The sequence below is a fragment of the Recurvomyces mirabilis genome (assembly GCF_035927965.1).
Source record: "Recurvomyces mirabilis strain CCFEE 5264 chromosome Unknown scaffold_16, whole genome shotgun sequence".
In the NCBI taxonomy this organism is placed as follows: domain Eukaryota; kingdom Fungi; phylum Ascomycota; class Dothideomycetes; order Mycosphaerellales; family Teratosphaeriaceae; genus Recurvomyces; species Recurvomyces mirabilis.
In genome coordinates, this window is record NW_027041950.1 from 257889 (window position 1) to 274560 (window position 16672).

General features: G+C 52.9%; 9 protein-coding genes across 9 annotated transcripts; 4 read left to right on the top strand and 5 right to left on the bottom strand.

Annotated features, from left to right (window-relative positions):
- Positions 1-14: 14 nt before the first annotated feature.
- Positions 15-541, top strand: LTS14_006361 (uncharacterized protein; the record flags this gene model as incomplete). Its single annotated transcript, XM_064839057.1, has 2 exons — positions 15-128; positions 173-541. The coding sequence occupies 2 exons, from the start codon at positions 15-17 to the stop codon at positions 539-541; spliced, it is 483 nt and encodes a 160-aa protein (XP_064693305.1).
- A 508-nt stretch (positions 542-1049) lies between these two features.
- Positions 1050-1397, bottom strand: LTS14_006362 (uncharacterized protein; the record flags this gene model as incomplete). Its single annotated transcript, XM_064839058.1, has 1 exon — positions 1050-1397. The coding sequence occupies one exon, from the start codon at positions 1395-1397 to the stop codon at positions 1050-1052; it is 348 nt and encodes a 115-aa protein (XP_064693306.1).
- A 2782-nt stretch (positions 1398-4179) lies between these two features.
- Positions 4180-5375, top strand: LTS14_006363 (uncharacterized protein; the record flags this gene model as incomplete). The annotated part of the gene is made up of 2 exons (XM_064839059.1): positions 4180-4627; positions 4675-5375. The coding sequence occupies 2 exons, from the start codon at positions 4180-4182 to the stop codon at positions 5373-5375; spliced, it is 1149 nt and encodes a 382-aa protein (XP_064693307.1).
- A 190-nt stretch (positions 5376-5565) lies between these two features.
- SNZ1 (Pyridoxal 5'-phosphate synthase subunit snz1) lies at positions 5566-6582 on the bottom strand (the record flags this gene model as incomplete). Its single annotated transcript, XM_064839060.1, has 1 exon — positions 5566-6582. The coding sequence occupies one exon, from the start codon at positions 6580-6582 to the stop codon at positions 5566-5568; it is 1017 nt and encodes a 338-aa protein (XP_064693308.1).
- A 431-nt stretch (positions 6583-7013) lies between these two features.
- Positions 7014-8387, top strand: LTS14_006365 (uncharacterized protein; the record flags this gene model as incomplete). Its single annotated transcript, XM_064839061.1, has 2 exons — positions 7014-7745; positions 7866-8387. 2 exons carry the CDS (start codon positions 7014-7016, stop codon positions 8385-8387), a joined length of 1254 nt encoding a protein of 417 aa, XP_064693309.1.
- Positions 8388-8533: 146 nt separating this feature from the next.
- Positions 8534-11101, bottom strand: LTS14_006366 (uncharacterized protein; the record flags this gene model as incomplete). Its single annotated transcript, XM_064839062.1, has 3 exons — positions 8534-8757; positions 8912-9606; positions 9666-11101. The coding sequence occupies 3 exons, from the start codon at positions 11099-11101 to the stop codon at positions 8534-8536; spliced, it is 2355 nt and encodes a 784-aa protein (XP_064693310.1).
- A 910-nt stretch (positions 11102-12011) lies between these two features.
- ARC18 (subunit of the Arp2/3 complex) lies at positions 12012-12647 on the bottom strand (the record flags this gene model as incomplete). Its single annotated transcript, XM_064839063.1, has 2 exons — positions 12012-12059; positions 12126-12647. 2 exons carry the CDS (start codon positions 12645-12647, stop codon positions 12012-12014), a joined length of 570 nt encoding a protein of 189 aa, XP_064693311.1.
- Positions 12648-12904: 257 nt separating this feature from the next.
- RFC3 (Subunit of heteropentameric Replication factor C (RF-C)) lies at positions 12905-14095 on the top strand (the record flags this gene model as incomplete). Its single annotated transcript, XM_064839064.1, has 1 exon — positions 12905-14095. One exon carries the CDS (start codon positions 12905-12907, stop codon positions 14093-14095), a length of 1191 nt encoding a protein of 396 aa, XP_064693312.1.
- A 111-nt stretch (positions 14096-14206) lies between these two features.
- Positions 14207-15073, bottom strand: LTS14_006369 (uncharacterized protein; the record flags this gene model as incomplete). Its single annotated transcript, XM_064839065.1, has 3 exons — positions 14207-14398; positions 14461-14661; positions 14717-15073. The coding sequence occupies 3 exons, from the start codon at positions 15071-15073 to the stop codon at positions 14207-14209; spliced, it is 750 nt and encodes a 249-aa protein (XP_064693313.1).
- Between the last annotated feature and the right edge of the window lie 1599 nt (positions 15074-16672).

The window sequence follows — 16672 nt, forward strand, 5'->3', positions numbered from 1 at the left end:
TCAAGACACCCGCCATGCGCAAACGTCTTGCCTACGGGTTCTACGCCATGGCTCTCCAGCAGATGGGAGGCATTGCACCCGTCACGATGTACGCAACCTATATCTACATGTCTTGGGATGGGGAAAAGGTCATCAGACCTTGGCTATCAATGGCATACAACCTGTGCTGCAGTTTTTCATCGTGCAGGTCAATACCTTCACCGTCGACAAGTTCGGACGGCGACAGCTACTTATCACAGGCTTCGCAATTCAGGCTATCGCTCTCCTCATCTTGTCGAGCTTGACGACATCGTTTCCGCACAACACCAACAAAGCTGCCGCGGTAGTCGAGATCGCAATGCTTTTCATCGTAGGCCTGACATATTGCTGGTCTGATGGGCCGCCAGCTATTGCTTCAGAGATCTTCTCACAGCACGTCCGCGACAAGGCTTTCGGTATCTCGCTGCTGGGCCAGACTTCGTGTCTTCTCGCCATCACACAGCCATGGCCACAGTTCATAAGGAGGTCGGGACAGAGAGCTACTGGTTACTGTTCGGTCTGAACGTCCTGGCATTGGTGTCCGTCATTGTAATCGTACCGGAAACGAAGGGCATTAGTTTGGAGAGAATGGATAAACTGTTCGGGCAGGTCGATGCTGTCGAATGAGGCGAGCAGGACGAATTAAAAGAGGTCGCCGGATTGGAGGCGCGGTGCCGTTGGTGCTACTGGTGGCGACCCTGAAAAGGATCTCGCTATTGCACATGTGGAGGCTACATCTCGTTAAACCACGAAGCCAACATTACGGTTGGGCAAAGAAGAGAGCTTGGCACAAGTAGATTTCATTAGTGGAGCTAACTCGTGCATTGATTGCTACCTCCAGGACGCAAGAGGATACTCGGCCATGTAGCATGTCCTACCAGTGACCAGTCCAGCCAGAACGGTAGGGCGCTAGCTAGCGAAGCCTGTAATGCTGCATGCAAGAATTGGGCTCGGCGCGAAGACTCCTGGTTTCGTGTCCATCGTGGAGTCCTTATATCTCTTGAAGTCATAACCATGTCTCTTCTCATACTTTACACAGATTCTTGTGCACCAGCCGTCCTTTCCGCCGGGACTTTGGAGTGCTCAGTCGGCACATACGCAGGTGGTGGCGGCTCTGGGGCTTGCATCTCGAGATCATCGTCACTATCGTCCACGAACTCGCCTCTTTCCCTAGCCAACCGCTTCTCATAGCGCTTGATTATGGCACGATTGTACTTGATGCGCGCCTCCCGGGTCTCTTCTGGAAGTCCATCGACTAAGTCTCGTTCGGCCTGAGTGCCCTTCTTCCATGCGTGCGGAAAGAACCAGGCAACAAATATGAGGCCCACTGCGACAAGGCCTAGCAGGGAGCCAACAGGTACTGCCCAGCTCGGTGCCATTGCGGAGCCTGTCCGTGTAGAGCAGAATGGTATGGGGGTGTCTGATCAGGTAGCCGATGTCAAGTTGTGGGTAAGCGTTGTGGTTCAAAGCTTGGCTGGTGGGGCGCCGTTCTTCAAGATGCTTGTGCGCAGGTAGAGTAATAAGAGAGGTCGCTGAAGGTGGACCTCGTCTATCTTAAAGGAAGACAGAGAACAGCGACGAATTCGTCTAGATCGCGGAGATGACTTTAGATGACTTTGTTCTTGTTTGATCACTCCGCAACCCACGACTGCGAATGATATCCTGTAGGCACACTACACTACCTCGAGTGATTGGTACGTGAGCCGAACTTCCGCAAAGTTGTAGATCAATAGCCTGCTTGGGCCATCGGATCGAACGGCACAAACAGCTTTGGCGGCTGGTCCTGCAAATTCTTGCCTATGAGAAGCAGTCTGCGCCTGATGATCACGAGCCTGACGTGAGTGAAGACAAACCGTATCCAATCTGGGAAATCGATGCGAGAAACGCTGAGACACCATAATGACGGTGGCGGAGTCACTGCTCATGTCGACCAGTCCAACAAGCAGCGAATATCATATAGCAGTCGACAGAACTATCTGGCCTCTTCCTTTGAGGTGTATGGAGTATCGTCAACCGAACAGACCATTTATATGCAATGCTCTGTCTACAACTGCAGATACATTTTAGTAGGTTAACATAGTAGCAGGGTCGTGTTGACGATCCCAGACATGATTTCAAGCCCAAAGTCCAACGGAATGGGTGCACGGTATGTCAAGTTATGTATAACATGCGCAACATGCCTTCCGTACCTCTTTCTAAGATGCCCAAAGATCTCGCAACGGCTCTCGATTGCGCGCAAAGGCAATGATGCGTCTAGTCCCGTTAGACTACTGTCTTGTGTTAGAAATGCCTGGAGGGCGGTCCAGTACAATTGCTCCGGTGCACCATAGCCAGCACGTATAACACGAGTGCTGTGGACGAGGTCGTAAGCAGTACTTAGATCGGCGACGAACACGCGCTGCACAACGGTCCGGCACAATGCTAACACTGTATGCTTTCGATTGGTCTGCCTTCCGTAGCAGCATTTCCTCTTTCCCCTGGTTCGAGCGTACTCTGTCTGGATATAGCTCTACACTGCACAATCTCATGGTTGTCTTAAGAGCCAAAGCCACCTCCGTCGGGGTCAGAGCCAGTCGCTGATCCGCGCTTGCACCCTGACGTACTGTAGCTAGGACAACTTCAACAAACTGTGCGTACCTTACAACCTGTCAGAGGGGGGTTGATCCTTTGTTCGTTCTCTCGGGGATTGATCCACCAGCAGAAGTCTCGTGACAGCGAGGATTTGGACTCTCCAGCCTCAAGGCGGTAGGAGCCCATCTTGGCTACTAGCTGGTCTCTTTCACAACGACCTGCTCAGAGAGTGGTATCACACATTTGTCCACGCATTGGTCACATATCGCGCTGCCGTATACCTCACTGGACGAGCTCTGCTGAGCGTTGTGTTCGTCGCAAACAGCGCAACAAAGTCTCACGAGAGAGTCAATATGTGCATGTTTGCGTAGCCTGCGATATCGTGGGATGCTTAAATCGAACGACACCTGGAAATTCCAGGACAAGAGTGATAGCACGAAATGCATAATCTCGACCATCTTGACAGGAGCAGACTTGTCATCGCTTTGTGCTGCTGGAGCATGGCTACCCGTTGGACCACCTTCATCGAGTGGGTGTCTGACGAACAGAAACCCCGTCGAGCATCGCGCAGGAGTGGTTCTGGACGTGATATGCCAATCTATTAGTCACGCGACCTCTAAGAGCTCGCAAACGTTGTCCAGTGGACCGTACGAGACCATGCAATATAGGCATCTCTCCTTGAATAGTCGTTCATGGAGACGTTTCTTCGTCGCTGTTGCGGGTCTAGCAGAGACGCCTATCGATATCGTGGAGTCATACAGCAACAAATGGATACTTGCGTCTCATTGCTGGTGGCTTGATGCAATCTATCATGTGTAAGTGCGGTGTTCAACAGAGGGAGAATGTAACCACGAGTCGGTGTCCTAATGCCAGAGTTTGACGCCACACGTGTCACGGCAGACGGGCCGGGCCATACCCAACGTCTCGGCTTTAATCACTGCTGTGCAGACCAGACGACGGGTCTGAGAATCGTGCTGCTGATCCACAGAGACTGGACAAAGGGTTTATTGAAGTCTTCACACCGATGCAGGTTGTTTTCGGTGGATAAGATAGAGGTTGAGGACTCGGAGCACTCTCTGTGGGGCCACATAAGCGAAACACCATAATAGGCTAACGAATACGCCACAACTTCCGGCCCAGGCACATCTTGCATTTCCCGATAGCCTCGAACCATCTGTTGGCACACCTAAAGCAACGCGGCAGAGGCCAGCCAAAGGAAGATAAATACGGTGAGACTGCACGAGTGGCACAACCATATGCATCTATGTACAGATCTGCAAAGCCGCCTGGCCTCATGCGCCGACGTCTTAGCCGGCGAAACCGAACGCGGCCTTGAATGCAGGGGTGAGTAAGATGAACTGACTAAGGGATCGATACGCGTAGCCAAGTATAGGTTGACTGGCTCTTTACAAGACTTGTCCGGACACGGCTCGCAATCTATGCCGTTGAGTACCACGCCCGGAAGAAATGCTTGGTCTGTTTTGCGTTATCCTACCACTACTATGTACACACTAGCCTGGGGTCTGGAGTAGTCGCATGCTTATAGGACTTCTTATTGTCACTTAGACTTTGATATCCATCTTCACGACTATGCCTTTTTCTTCTTACACTCGCTTGGCGCTTGCTTCGGCTGGTTTAGCTGCTATCGTGAGTGCACAATCGGACCCTTGTGCGGTGTGCGACGATGTGCATTTCTTTCTGGCTCGAGGCAACAATGAGCCATACCCTGGGCGACAAGCGGCCTTGGTAGAGGCGACTTGCGATGGTCTGGCAAGTTGTGGTTACGAGAACTTGTACTTCTCAGCACTTTACACGGATCTGTACTGCCAGACTGCATACGATGGTGCTGTCGCAGGCCATGTGCAAATGACTGCGTATGCAGAGAAATGTCCGGACTCGAAGATCATTCTGGCCGGATACTCGCAAGGCGGTCAGATAGCTTCTGATATTCTTGGTGGTGGTGGCGGGTACTCATTCAATGGCTGCTATCAGCCTGAGACACCAGCTATGGACTCAACCACAAGTCCTGGCAACAAGGGTACGTCAATCGATCAACACGCATAGGCGTTCACTGACAAGACACAGTCGCCGCTGTGATGATCTTCGGCGACACTCGCCACACAGCAAACATGACTTACAACTACGGCAACGGTTCTGCCCTCGACGGTTGGTTCCCACGCGACTCGACACAAGTCGCCAAGCTCCAACCATACGCAAACATCATGCGCAACTGGTGTGTGTCCAGTGACCCGATCTGTGCCGCCAACCAGACCTCATACAGCGAGACGAGTCACTTGAGCTACTACAATATCGACTCCCAAGAAGCCGCATCATTCATCAGATCCGTCGCTTCACTAACAGAAACCGACACCGCATTTTCGACGGCAATTCCGACTAGCTTGTCTGGCATCGTACAGAACTACGCCACAGTCGGCACAGCTACGCCATCTGGATCCGTTTCTACAGACGCTACGTGGACGAGCTCGACGTCTTACGCCGCTTGCACAGCAACCTCGTACTCACAAGCTGTTGCCACCACAAACACCACCATCAGCAGCACCATGTCTTCGACATTTTCTGCTACTGGTGGGACAGTGACGGCTTCAGTCGCCAGCAACTTTCCAGTCACTGCGTCCAGTGGCGTGAACGCCGTAGCAAGCGCTAGCACAAGTGCAACCGCTTCTAGCAAGGGAAGCTCGAGCGCCGCTGCAGTAAGTGTGGTCGCTGACTGCCTTCGGATCACCCTCTTTGCTGGCATGGGTTTGACCTTGGCTTTTGTACTATAAGCTTCTCCTACTGTTTGGCATGAGCGTGGCGTTGAATTGTACCAGCACAGTGGGGCAAGCAATTGCATAATTCTACGATGTTATGGGCTGTATATAGTGCATGAGAGCAGGAATACGGTATTGCTAGCTTGACTTTCAGACGCCTGTGCTATGCATGTAGCTGGAGGCTCCTCCTGCCTGTCTATCCACTTCACCATCCTCGCTTCGCTAGCTTGTCGTTCTCACCCATGCTGAAGCAGTTGATACCGACGATAGCCTCGCCCAAGCCTATGGAGACCTCGGCTAGTACCTTTGGATCGTTGTAATGAGTCGTGGCCTGCACGATAGCCTTGGCCCTCTTGGCAGGGTCACCAGACTTGAAGATTCCTGAGCCGACGAAGACGCCGTCGCAGCCCATCTGCATCATGAGTGCCGCATCTGCTGGGGTGGCAATACCTCCTGCTGCGAAGTTGACGACTGGTAGACGCTTGAGCTTGGCGGTCTCCTTCAATAGTGCGTAGTCGCACTCGAGCTCTCTTGCCATGGTCCTGAGGTCGGCGTCTGTTGCTGAAGATGCCTTTGCGATCTCGGCGTTGACGGTCTGCATGTGTCGTACAGCCTCTACCACATCACCGGTTCCTGCCTCGCCCTTCGTCCTGATCATTGCCGCGCCCTCACTGATGCGTCTCAATGCCTCGCCCAGGTTCCTGCATCCACAGACGAAAGGTGTGTTGTACAGGTTCTTGTCCACGTGGTTGACTGGGTCCGCAGGTGTGAGGACCTCAGACTCGTCAATGTAGTCCACGCCGATAGCCTGGAGGATCTGACACTCCACGAGATGTCCTATCCGTGCCTTCGCCATGACTGGGGTGGTGACCGCACGCATGATGTCCTGAATCATGGCAGGGTCACTCATCCTCGCCACGCCTCCCTGTGCTCTGATGTCCGCTGGTACTCGCTCGAGGGCCATGACGGCACACGCACCAGCTTCCTCTGCAATGCGTGCTTGCTCGACGTTGACGACGTCCATGATCACGCCACCCTTCAGCATCTGTGCCAGACCAGCCTTGACGGCGAATGAGGATTGCGTTCCATTGCTAGACATGCTGACTGAGCTCTTGGTCGCTGTGGTAGAAGAAGTAGTATCAGAGTGTCCGTTCTGACGGCTAGACTGGGAACGGAAGGCAGAAGGGCGCTCAGGAAAGGTCGATGTGCCGTTGGATGCCATGCTGTGGATGTGAAGAAGGTGCGGAGATAGTGATGTGAAGAAGTGTGATCTGAAGAATGGACAGCAAGCCTACCAAGATCTAAGAAAATGTCAATGACTCAACTATCGATGCCGAGGCCGTCTAGACTCGATCAATAATACACTTGTAGGGCGCGTACACTTTTTATCTGACTCCATTCTTCTTCGCATGTGCTGACTGCATTCGAGCAAGACCCCGCGATCGGTGGCTGCAAAGAACCGTCGCTTGCATCGAGGACCCTGATTAGGCATCAAGGCATCTGTACATCAAATCGTGACTACCTCGACTGGCGGCCAAGCAAACACTCCATTCACTCACATAACTTGACTTCGCTGGAGCATGACCTTTTGCCTCGTCAGCATGCTGGTTCGTGTACATACACAATCCCATCGCTGCTGGGCATCCGGCCAACATGGTTGAGGCCACCTGCCCATTCTGTGGCGTCACTAGTCCTGAACCTTTGGTGATCGAAGCACATGTCGAAGAGAATCATGCAGAGAACCTGGGTCTATCTTCACAAAGACATGGTCACGACGCAGTCGACCGTCGCTGCAATGCTGTTGGACAAGAATTTGCCTCCGAAGATTGCCAATTTATAAAGTGCACACGCCCTGGATGCGGCGAATATGTCCTGCTAGCAGACGTGGACGAGCATATGGCCGTACATGAATCAATGACTGGATCGGATAACAGCACCAGCATGCGATCAGTGAGCGCGAAGACAGAAGAACAACTGGCTAAGAGTGACCCGGGTCGGCAAGCCAAGCTACAAAAGTCACGCAGCAGACGACCCAAACCCCAACCAGCCTCCTCTGCGCCAACACTGCTGGAATATTTCTCCGGTAGTTCTACGTTGGGGGGATCCCAAAGCAAAAAGTCAAAAGTTGTACCACCTCCCGGCAGGTTAGGCAGGCGCGAGCTCGGCCCTCATGCATTCGAGAAGCGCATGCCCGACCAAGTTCGGCGCCACTTGCTGGAAGACGGCAAGCCTCGTCACATCAATAAAATCGGTGCAGACGGTAAGCTGAGTCGGCAATCTGTAATCGAAAATGAAACTGCCGGGCTCATACCGATCCTCGCCAGTCTTTGTGCTCGCGACGCAGAGAATGAAGTAACTTATCTCTGTCACCCTGGCGTCAACCACGTAAGTAAGCTACGCTGCGATGGCAACTTCTGCGGTTACTGGAACATTCAAATGCTGCTCACATATTTGCGAGCAAGTGGTGAGCTTCCGGACTTACGTCGTACACCGGATGTACTCCAGATCCAGGACAGCATCGAGCAAGCGTGGGACGATGGTATCCTTGCTCATGGACGCCGCGAGACGGGCGGAATCAGTGGTACACGTAAGTGGATAGGGACGTCTGAAGCAGCTGCGTACTTCACCCAGATCGGCATCAGCGTTGAAGCTCATTCCTTCAAGGACGAGACCCATGAGCTGGCTGTCGTGGGTCTGCTCGATTTCGTGGAAGCACATTTCATCAGTGGCGTCGAGGCTAGCGAGAACCGTGGGAGCTCTCGGCTTACGCAGCGCTCGTCTCTGTACTTCCAGCGATTCGGGCATTCCATGACCATCGTTGGGTTGGAACGAAGGACTGATGGCTCCAGATCGTTGCTGGTGTTCGATCCATCGTTTGAGACTTCGGCTGGCATGCTCAGTTTAGTGGCTGGACGACGTTCACGTGCGGAGCTCGATACTCTACTCAAGGCTTATCGCAAGACAGACCAGTCCCTTGCAAAGTGGGAAGAGTTTGAGATTCTAGTACCAAGGAGCGATGCTCCATGAGGTCGGCAGAGTCAATTTGTGGATCGCATGAACATTGTTTCACGCGCCCGTCCCTGCACGTGGTTTGTGTCTTGCGTCGGAGAAAGAAGCTCTGAATATGGTATAAGAAGTACAGACAGCTGAGCGTCAAGTCGTAGTAGCTACTGCTATCGTAAAGTATTCATGATAGTGGTTTGGCGAACGGCTGCCAGGTATCCCGTTTCTTTGCTTCGATCGTCATCAAGCTCTCTCTCAATCTGCGTGCCTACACGCTCAGTCACCTTCTTAGCACCCACCACCTCCCCCACATCCTCCGCCTCCGCCTCCACCGCCGCATCCTCCTCCTCCGCCACCTCCACATCCGCCTCCGCCAGCGCCGCCGCCACCGCATCTAAAAAAAGACGATCAGCACAATTCACAAGGGAAACAGGAGATCATGACTTACCCTCCAGCAGCACCGCCAGCACATGCCCCCGCGCCTCCACCACATGATCCAGCCGCAACACCACCTCCACAGGTTCCAGCACAGCAATTTCCGGCCATACCTGCTCCAACAGCCATGCAGCCTGGATTCATGGGATAGTAAGCCGGGCAGTACCCAGCATATCCAATATAAGGAGCATAAGCAGGCATGTAGACCGGGTACCCCCAAGCATCGGAATAGGAGTAGTTCTCGCGTTTTGGTGCTGGCTTGCCGTTCTTGCTGGCGCGTATGCAAGCCTTACGATATGCTTTGTCGAGCTCGTCAGCTTGTCTGGAAGCTGTTATTTGGTACTTGTTCGTGTCATCCGATGGGCGGACGGCGTTGTGGCTGGAGATGTGTACGCTCTTCGCGGAATCGGTCTCAACTTTGTGGACCATGCTGTCCGTGACTCGCGATTGTGATCCATGGAAGAGACGGCTGGCGGTGCTTGTGTGGCTCTCGCGGACAGCTTCGCAATACCAACATGTACACTCACTGTACGGCTCGTTGAAGAGGCGCTGATAGGTCTTGCTTGTCCAGGCGAAGGCATCGTTGAGCTTCGTCTCGGCGACCTTGTCATCATGGTCGATGAATTGCTTTGTGGCTTTGATTGTGTACTCCATATACCCAGACGGGCTGAGTTGGTGGCTATGCCATGCTAGGTCGACGTCGAGAGTTGGTACCGCCATGTTGTGCTGGTCTGCCATGATTTGCACGAAGCGTTCGTACTTGGTCAGTAGTCGTTTCATGGTGCTGGGAAGTGCGGGTGAGTGTAGCCTGTAGGGACAAGAAGTCAGCACCATTTCACTCCACACGCCAGTCGATAGTTCTCTTACCAGTCGATGTTATGCATCTTCTCGATGAAGGAGCCTTGTCGTACAACAGCTCCGACCAAGTCGAGAGCGAATGGTGAGCTATTGTCCCAATACCTGCTCATCATGCGTCGGATGCCAATCTTCTCTGCGCGCGTCAAGCGATGGCTTGCACTCCCGCGCACCTTCCGCATGTAAGCTTTGTCTTGTGTAGCAGCCTCAATGACATCTCGAATGCCCTGCATGCTCTCGCTGAAGCCGTCACCTTCCGCCTTGGTGGAGGCGAGCAGCTTCCCACCTAGACCATCTCTCAAGATATTGTTTGGCGGTAGCGTAACGTATTTGAAGAGGATGTCGCGCTGTCCGGCTGCTTTACCCGGGAGTCCACTTGTTCCGAGCATCGTACCACCCATAGGTGTGTCATTGTTCAACAACTTCTTGATGTCTGAGCAGAACTTGCCAGCACGCAGACGTTCGTGCGTGACGGTCGTCTTGCAGCTTGGGCAGGATGCTAAGAGATCCTTGTCACAATACCCTGTGCCTGTAGAGAGCATTCCGTCGATGATGTCGGGGAGGGTCGACTCGGTGACTGCTCTAGTTGGTTCAGACATCGCCGTCCATGGCACTGAGAGCTGACTCTGGCACGAGGGGCATACGATAGACTTGTCCTTGACATCGGATGAAGCGCTGTCCCATTTAAGACCAGTCATGCCGGCAAAGACTCCTTCAGTGACTTCGCCAGGCTCGTACTTGAAGGTTCCGGCATTGATACTGGACGAGATGCTGTGCCACGGCATGTCTGTATGCCATAGTCGCATACGTCCGAGTCGCAGACAGTCTTCCAGGTAAGCTCTAGGGTTGAGCATATACGAATGCCAGACCATGAGCACATCGACTGGCGGTAAGTGCTCCTGTTCGAGCACGAAAGGTGGGTTGGCAGGGCTGGGATGGCACAGTGATCCGTTCTCAGCCGTCGTCTGATACTCGGTATAGGTAATGGGCTTAGCATCGGGCATGAGAGCGTGTAGCCATGCATCGAAACGGTCGACGGCTTGATGTAGGTAGATAGCCCAGCGCTTCTCAGCAAGCTTGGCTAGTAGCTCATTCGCCTTGTCGCCGCTGGCAATGTGTTGGGTCACAACACTGTCCGAGATTCCATAGATCCCATCTCGTGAGCCGATGGACTGCTTGAGGCGGTAGAAGCACTCGAGGAGCTTCAGGTGCGCAGCACACTCGTCGATCGTGGGTACGCCATCTTTGTTCTTCGAGCTGAGCTTCAGATTGGCAAAGCCGGCTGTCATGTCTGGTGGGTCGAGGACATTGTCCTGGTCGTATTCGGGTGGCGCGTAGGCTGGAGGAGCAACGTCGCCGCTAGAGCGACTACGTTCTGCATCAGCCTCTGCTTCTTTCTCCTTGTCCAACTTCTCGGACCGAAACAACTTGGATAGCCTTGAAGGCATGGTTGGACGTATTGGTTGCTTCAAAATGTTATCAGGTTTTAACGGAAACTCGATAGTTAGAAGGAGCTCGCAAGAAGATAAGACAGTACAAGGTAGAGCTGAAAGAGATAGATATGCCTCCACGACAAAGCCGTAGCGAAACGGAGTAGAGTAATTCAGCCTGCTGATCAAAAGGTGGCGAAGCTGTGGCCTGAGGTTCGAGCGGCAACCACATACGACTTACGAACCGAGTAGCTACTTAACTTGAACGAATCCTTCGAGTGCCATTGCGGACAGCTAAGTGGTCAGACGACGAGGCACAAGCAGGGCGTGATCGAAGCAACCATCTACGAGACGAATAGAGTCATTCTTCGCAACTTCTAGCGCGATCGTCGTTTGGGCGGAGGCGGCTTGGCATCGAGGCTTAGAGATCCGCTTGTCCCGATGAGGAGCTGCACGTGAAGTACAAGACACTCCATTCGATGCTTGACGTAGGCGAAGACGGGTTGGCTGCCGGACAACAAGGCTTCGCACTGTGACACTGGAGAGATCTATGCGGAAAGGGTCTTGACACGATACGGTGCCATGCTTGTGCTTGTAGATAGTGCAGGGCATTGCTAGATCTACACGAGGACTGCTTGCATGCAGCACACTACTATCGCAAACGATCCGTCTGGTCACTGAAGGAACACCCCATCTTATGGCTGTGCAGTGCAATAATCCGTGTACTATGTCTGGCAGTCTTCCTCAGAACCTGCATAGCCATTGATAGCTAGACTGCGCGTCAGATGCCGCATCATCACAACGGTCAAGAGCCCTATTGTCATGATGGAATATATCATGAGCTACAGCTCGTATTCGATCTGCGCGGCTTCGGCTTCGTCTCGTTGTGCCATCATGTATGTACACTGCGTGCAGGGTCCGATCGAGCTCACAGCTGCTTGCCCATGAATTTTCGCTTCTGGAAGCTAAGCCACCACTGTCGAGACTGTCAGCACATTGCTTGCCCCCCAAACCATGCCCATGCGCGCGTGACCGTACATACCTTGCTCGGCTGTCCACTCCCATCCGCATACACTCGGTTCAACAATCGCGCAGCCAATTCCTGCCTCATCTGCATGATATACTGCCTCAGCACCTCCGCCTCGTTCCTATCCCTCGGTGGTTCAAACGCTTGGTTGAGAGGGAAAGCAGCATCGCCAGGGATAGCAAAGTTGTTGTCCAATGCCACGTTCATGACGTTCTTCTCCGCGTCTCGCCGTGACATTCCTGGTCGGATCTTCGATAGCGCTTCTGAGACGAAGAGGATGCCATAGATTAGTACGCGATCAGCGGGACCTTTGATCTCGAAGTTGCGAAAGAATGTGTTGGCGCGGAATAGGCTGAGGATCTCGTCTAGAGGGTCGTACGCTGTGTGTGAGGGTTCGATGTCGAGCTCGGTTGTGTCCGTGAGTTGTTGTAGCTGTTGTGCCGGTCCTCGGGTCTTTGTTCGTAGTGGTAGGAGGGCGAAGTTGCCTATGATCTGCTGGTTTGGCTCATCGAGGAAGACGCTGTGGTAAGCCGGCATGGTCGCGAAGGTATGCGCTTCAGCTGGACACTGGCCCGATTCGCGGTGCTAATTTCGTGACGTATCCAATCGGGGTGGCTGTGAGTCTGCGAAGCTTTCTATGTGTTTGTTACTGTTTGGCCATTGCTGTGGCCTGTGGAAAGTCGTCATCCCAAGGTGGGTTGGATTTGTGGTGGCCTCAGGCACTGCACTGTACGCGTGCACGACGCGTCTTTCTCGAACATCAGATCAAGTCCACAACATCGACAGACATCACAATGTCAGACTACGAAGATGACATCGATATGGAGGATGCGTCCAAGGCGACCTCTGACATCCAATTTTCCTCCGCAACAGACACAAAAGGAAAACGCAGCGCCGCCAACCTGCCGGTAGAAGCGGAAGACACATTACCATGGGTGGAGAAATACAGACCAGCGTCGCTGGCAGATGTCAGTGGACACCAGGACATTCTGGCGACGATCAACAGATTCGTAGACACAAATCGATTACCGCACCTGCTGTTATACGGGCCGCCTGGTACTGGCAAGACCAGCACAGTCCTGGCCCTTGCCAGAAGGATATATGGCAACAAGAATATGCGGCAAATGGTCCTGGAGCTCAATGCATCCGATGATAGAGGTATCGACGTAGTTCGAGAGCAAATCAAGACGTTCTCGTCCACCAAGCAGATCTTTGCTGGGAGCTTCGACAAAGCGCAGTCCGAGAGCATTGCAAGCTACAAGCTCATCATCCTCGACGAAGCAGATGCCATGACAGGTACTGCTCAGATGGCCTTGCGTCGGATTATGGAGAAGTACACTGCGAATACTCGCTTCTGCATCATTGCCAACTACTCGCACAAATTGTCGCCTGCTCTCTTGTCAAGATGCACCCGCTTCAGATTTTCGCCACTAAAGGAACCCGATATCAGACGTCTGGTTGACAAAGTCATCGATGAGGAGCGCGTTAACATCGCACCTGATGCGACCGACAGCCTCGTGACACTGTCTAAGGGTGATATGCGTCGTGCTCTGAACGTGCTTCAAGCATGTCATGCCTCTTCTACTCCACTTCACGTGCCCGGCAAGCCTGTCAAGGAGTCGAAAGACATTAAGCGCGATCTCATCACACAGGAAACCATCTACGACTGCATAGCTGCGCCACATCCAGCAGACATCCAGACCATTGCCCAGACACTACTTACGACCAGCAATATCGGGTCGTGCTTAACGACGATCAACACACTCAAGCGCGCGAAAGGTCTCGCTCTGGCAGACATCCTTACTGCCCTTGGCGAGCAGCTAAGCGAGGTCGATGTCCCGGCACAGACGAGAGTGTCGTGGCTGGAAGGGCTAGCAGATATTGAATACAGGTTAAGTGGTGGCGGCAGTGAGACTGTGCAGACTGGTGGACTCGTCGGTGTGATACGTAATGGCGTGGGCATGATGGAGAGGGCAGGGACATAAAGAGCTGCGCCTCTTGACCGATTACAAGTTTGCAGCGTTTCCAGCGAGGCGCAAGGGGTGAGGTTTCGATGCAGATATGAGGACAAACATTCAAGCTGTACGAACATTTACCTAGGTGTTCCACCCACCATCGACACTGTATATTGCACCCGTCACGAAAGAGCTCTCATCTGATAGCAGGAATGCAATGACCTTTGCGACTTCCTCCGGGTCAGCTTTCCTCGAAATCGGCACCTTGTCGAGACCTTCCTGGATGTTGGCACCTCCGGTCGCCTGGTCCAGCATTGGAGTGTTGATATAGCCCTACAACGTAGAAGTCAGTTAACAAATTCGGGCTACCATATGGGACGTTTACAAGGACGTACCGGCGCCACCGCATTGACACGGATACCCTTCGGACCACTTTCGACAGCTGCAACCCTAGTCAGGCCGATGACTCCGTGCTTGGATGCTGCATATGCTCCACTCCCAGCCTGGCCACGAAGACCTGCGATCGAGGCTGCGTTGACGATACTGGAGCCTTTCTTCATGATGTTGAGCTCGGCTTTGAGGCAGTGCATTACACCCTGTAAATCTACGTCAGTCGCATCAATCGACTACGAAAAGGATAAGAATGCTCACAGTCAGATTTACTCCAATGATAAAATCCCACATATCCGCCTCCGTAGCCGTCAGCTCTGCCCTCTTGAACACTCCCGCCAAATTCGCCGCGCCGTCGATCTGCCCGAATTTCTCAACGGTCGCTTGGAGCCAGTGCTGTACGGATGAGTAGTCGCGGACATCACATTTCGTGGCCAAGACGTCGTCTGAGCTTGACGTGTGCTCCCTTAGCGTTGAAGAGGCGTTGTCGAGGTTCTGTTGTGATACGTCCGCTATGCTGAGCTTGGCACCCCGTTGGGCGAGGAGTCTGGCGAGGGAAAGGCCGATGCCTGATGCGCCACCTGTAATTGCTATTGCTTTGTTTTGGAAGGATGCCATGGTTGGCGTGGCGGAAGGATGTTAGAGTGGACGTCGACTTTTCTCATACAGCTCAGTGGCAAGTTATGATCTGGAGACCTTGACAAGATGTTCATACGAGCTGGAGGAATCGTCAAGATACTATACTTTCGTTCAGCCGTACATATGCCCTATCTCTTGTCCTTTCGGCAAGCGGGTAACATGAGCCGGACAACCTCCTCTCAAGCTCTGCAGCCGCATTCCTGCCCTACATGTGATGAGCTTGTACTTCTCTCTCATCGTGTTTCGCCATGCTTCAATTCCATATGAAGTCCGACATTTTGTATTTGCTGTCTGGTCTACATTCACGGGAAGATTGCTACGTTGGCCTCGGTCACGATCTGGAACCAACCACTCAGCCTTATGGTCTTGGCACACCTTCACGCTTGCCAACATGATTTTCTTCTCTTCATCAAACGCAACACATCCATCGTGCGTCCCTTCGAGACGCTACGGGAACCTTACTCGGCCAGCGCTGCCGCCATACATGGACGTAGGCTGTCACATGGAACCCGATCTGGCCGTCGTGGGTGTGTAGTAAAACAGACAAACTGATCTGAAGTCTGGACCCACTTCATCCCAAACACGTGGGAAATGCAGGAGCCTTTCTCCCGAATAGCGCGGGCTGCCTCAAGGCTGTAACGCGATGTAACCCAGCGAAACGGCAAGACTCATCGCCTAAAGGTCAAGGCCGTGAGGTAAGACTGGATACCGAGCTTTCATTGGCTGCTGGGGCGGAATGGGGAGGTTCAGCTGAACAACCCGTCTTTCATAGAAGCAGATCGGACCAGCAATGAGAGGTACAAAATGCTTCGACGCCTTCTTGTACATGTAAGTGCATTCAGTTTCCATATGCATGCTGCAGTCGTGGCTTGCGCAGCCCTGTCCCTTCATGCCTGTCGAACGACATACTGGAGAGTGGCGAGTTTTTAGGCCCTCAGCGTATGGTATACCTAGGACACAGTAAGTCGAAGTATACATGCCAATCTTCGACGTTCATTCTGTCGAGCTCTCGTTATCTCGTGGCAAAGTCTCCCTTCTATACACTCGTTTCGTGATCTCCTATCGTCATCATGCATACCTACACAGCATTCTGCTTCACTTTCTGCATTCTGCAAGCAAGAATTTCTGTCGCAACTGTCGCTAATTATATCCGGCCATCTCCTCTTCAGTCTACCAGTCTTTCTGCTAACGATATCAGGCACTGTATATTATGCCAACTCGACCCAGCAGATTAGCTTTACGAGTACGACTTGGAAGACTCAGATCGCCACATCAATCGAGCTTTCTACGCAGTCTGACCCACCAACAGTTCCTTCGCCGGCCACAGGAGGCTCGTCGGCATTGTCGAACGAAACGCTGTTCACAGGACCGTCAAAAGCTGACATATCGAGCGATGCGACCTCCAGCCTCGATAGCATAATCACCGTCGGGAATGTTACCGCTGAGGATGGCAGTTTTGGCCCGACTAGTGTTCAGATGCCATTGCCGTCGTCATCAGCAAACATTGGTGCATACATCTTAAATGGTCTAGGGGTATCATCGAACCAGACCATACACTCCGTAACCGGCACCGTCACT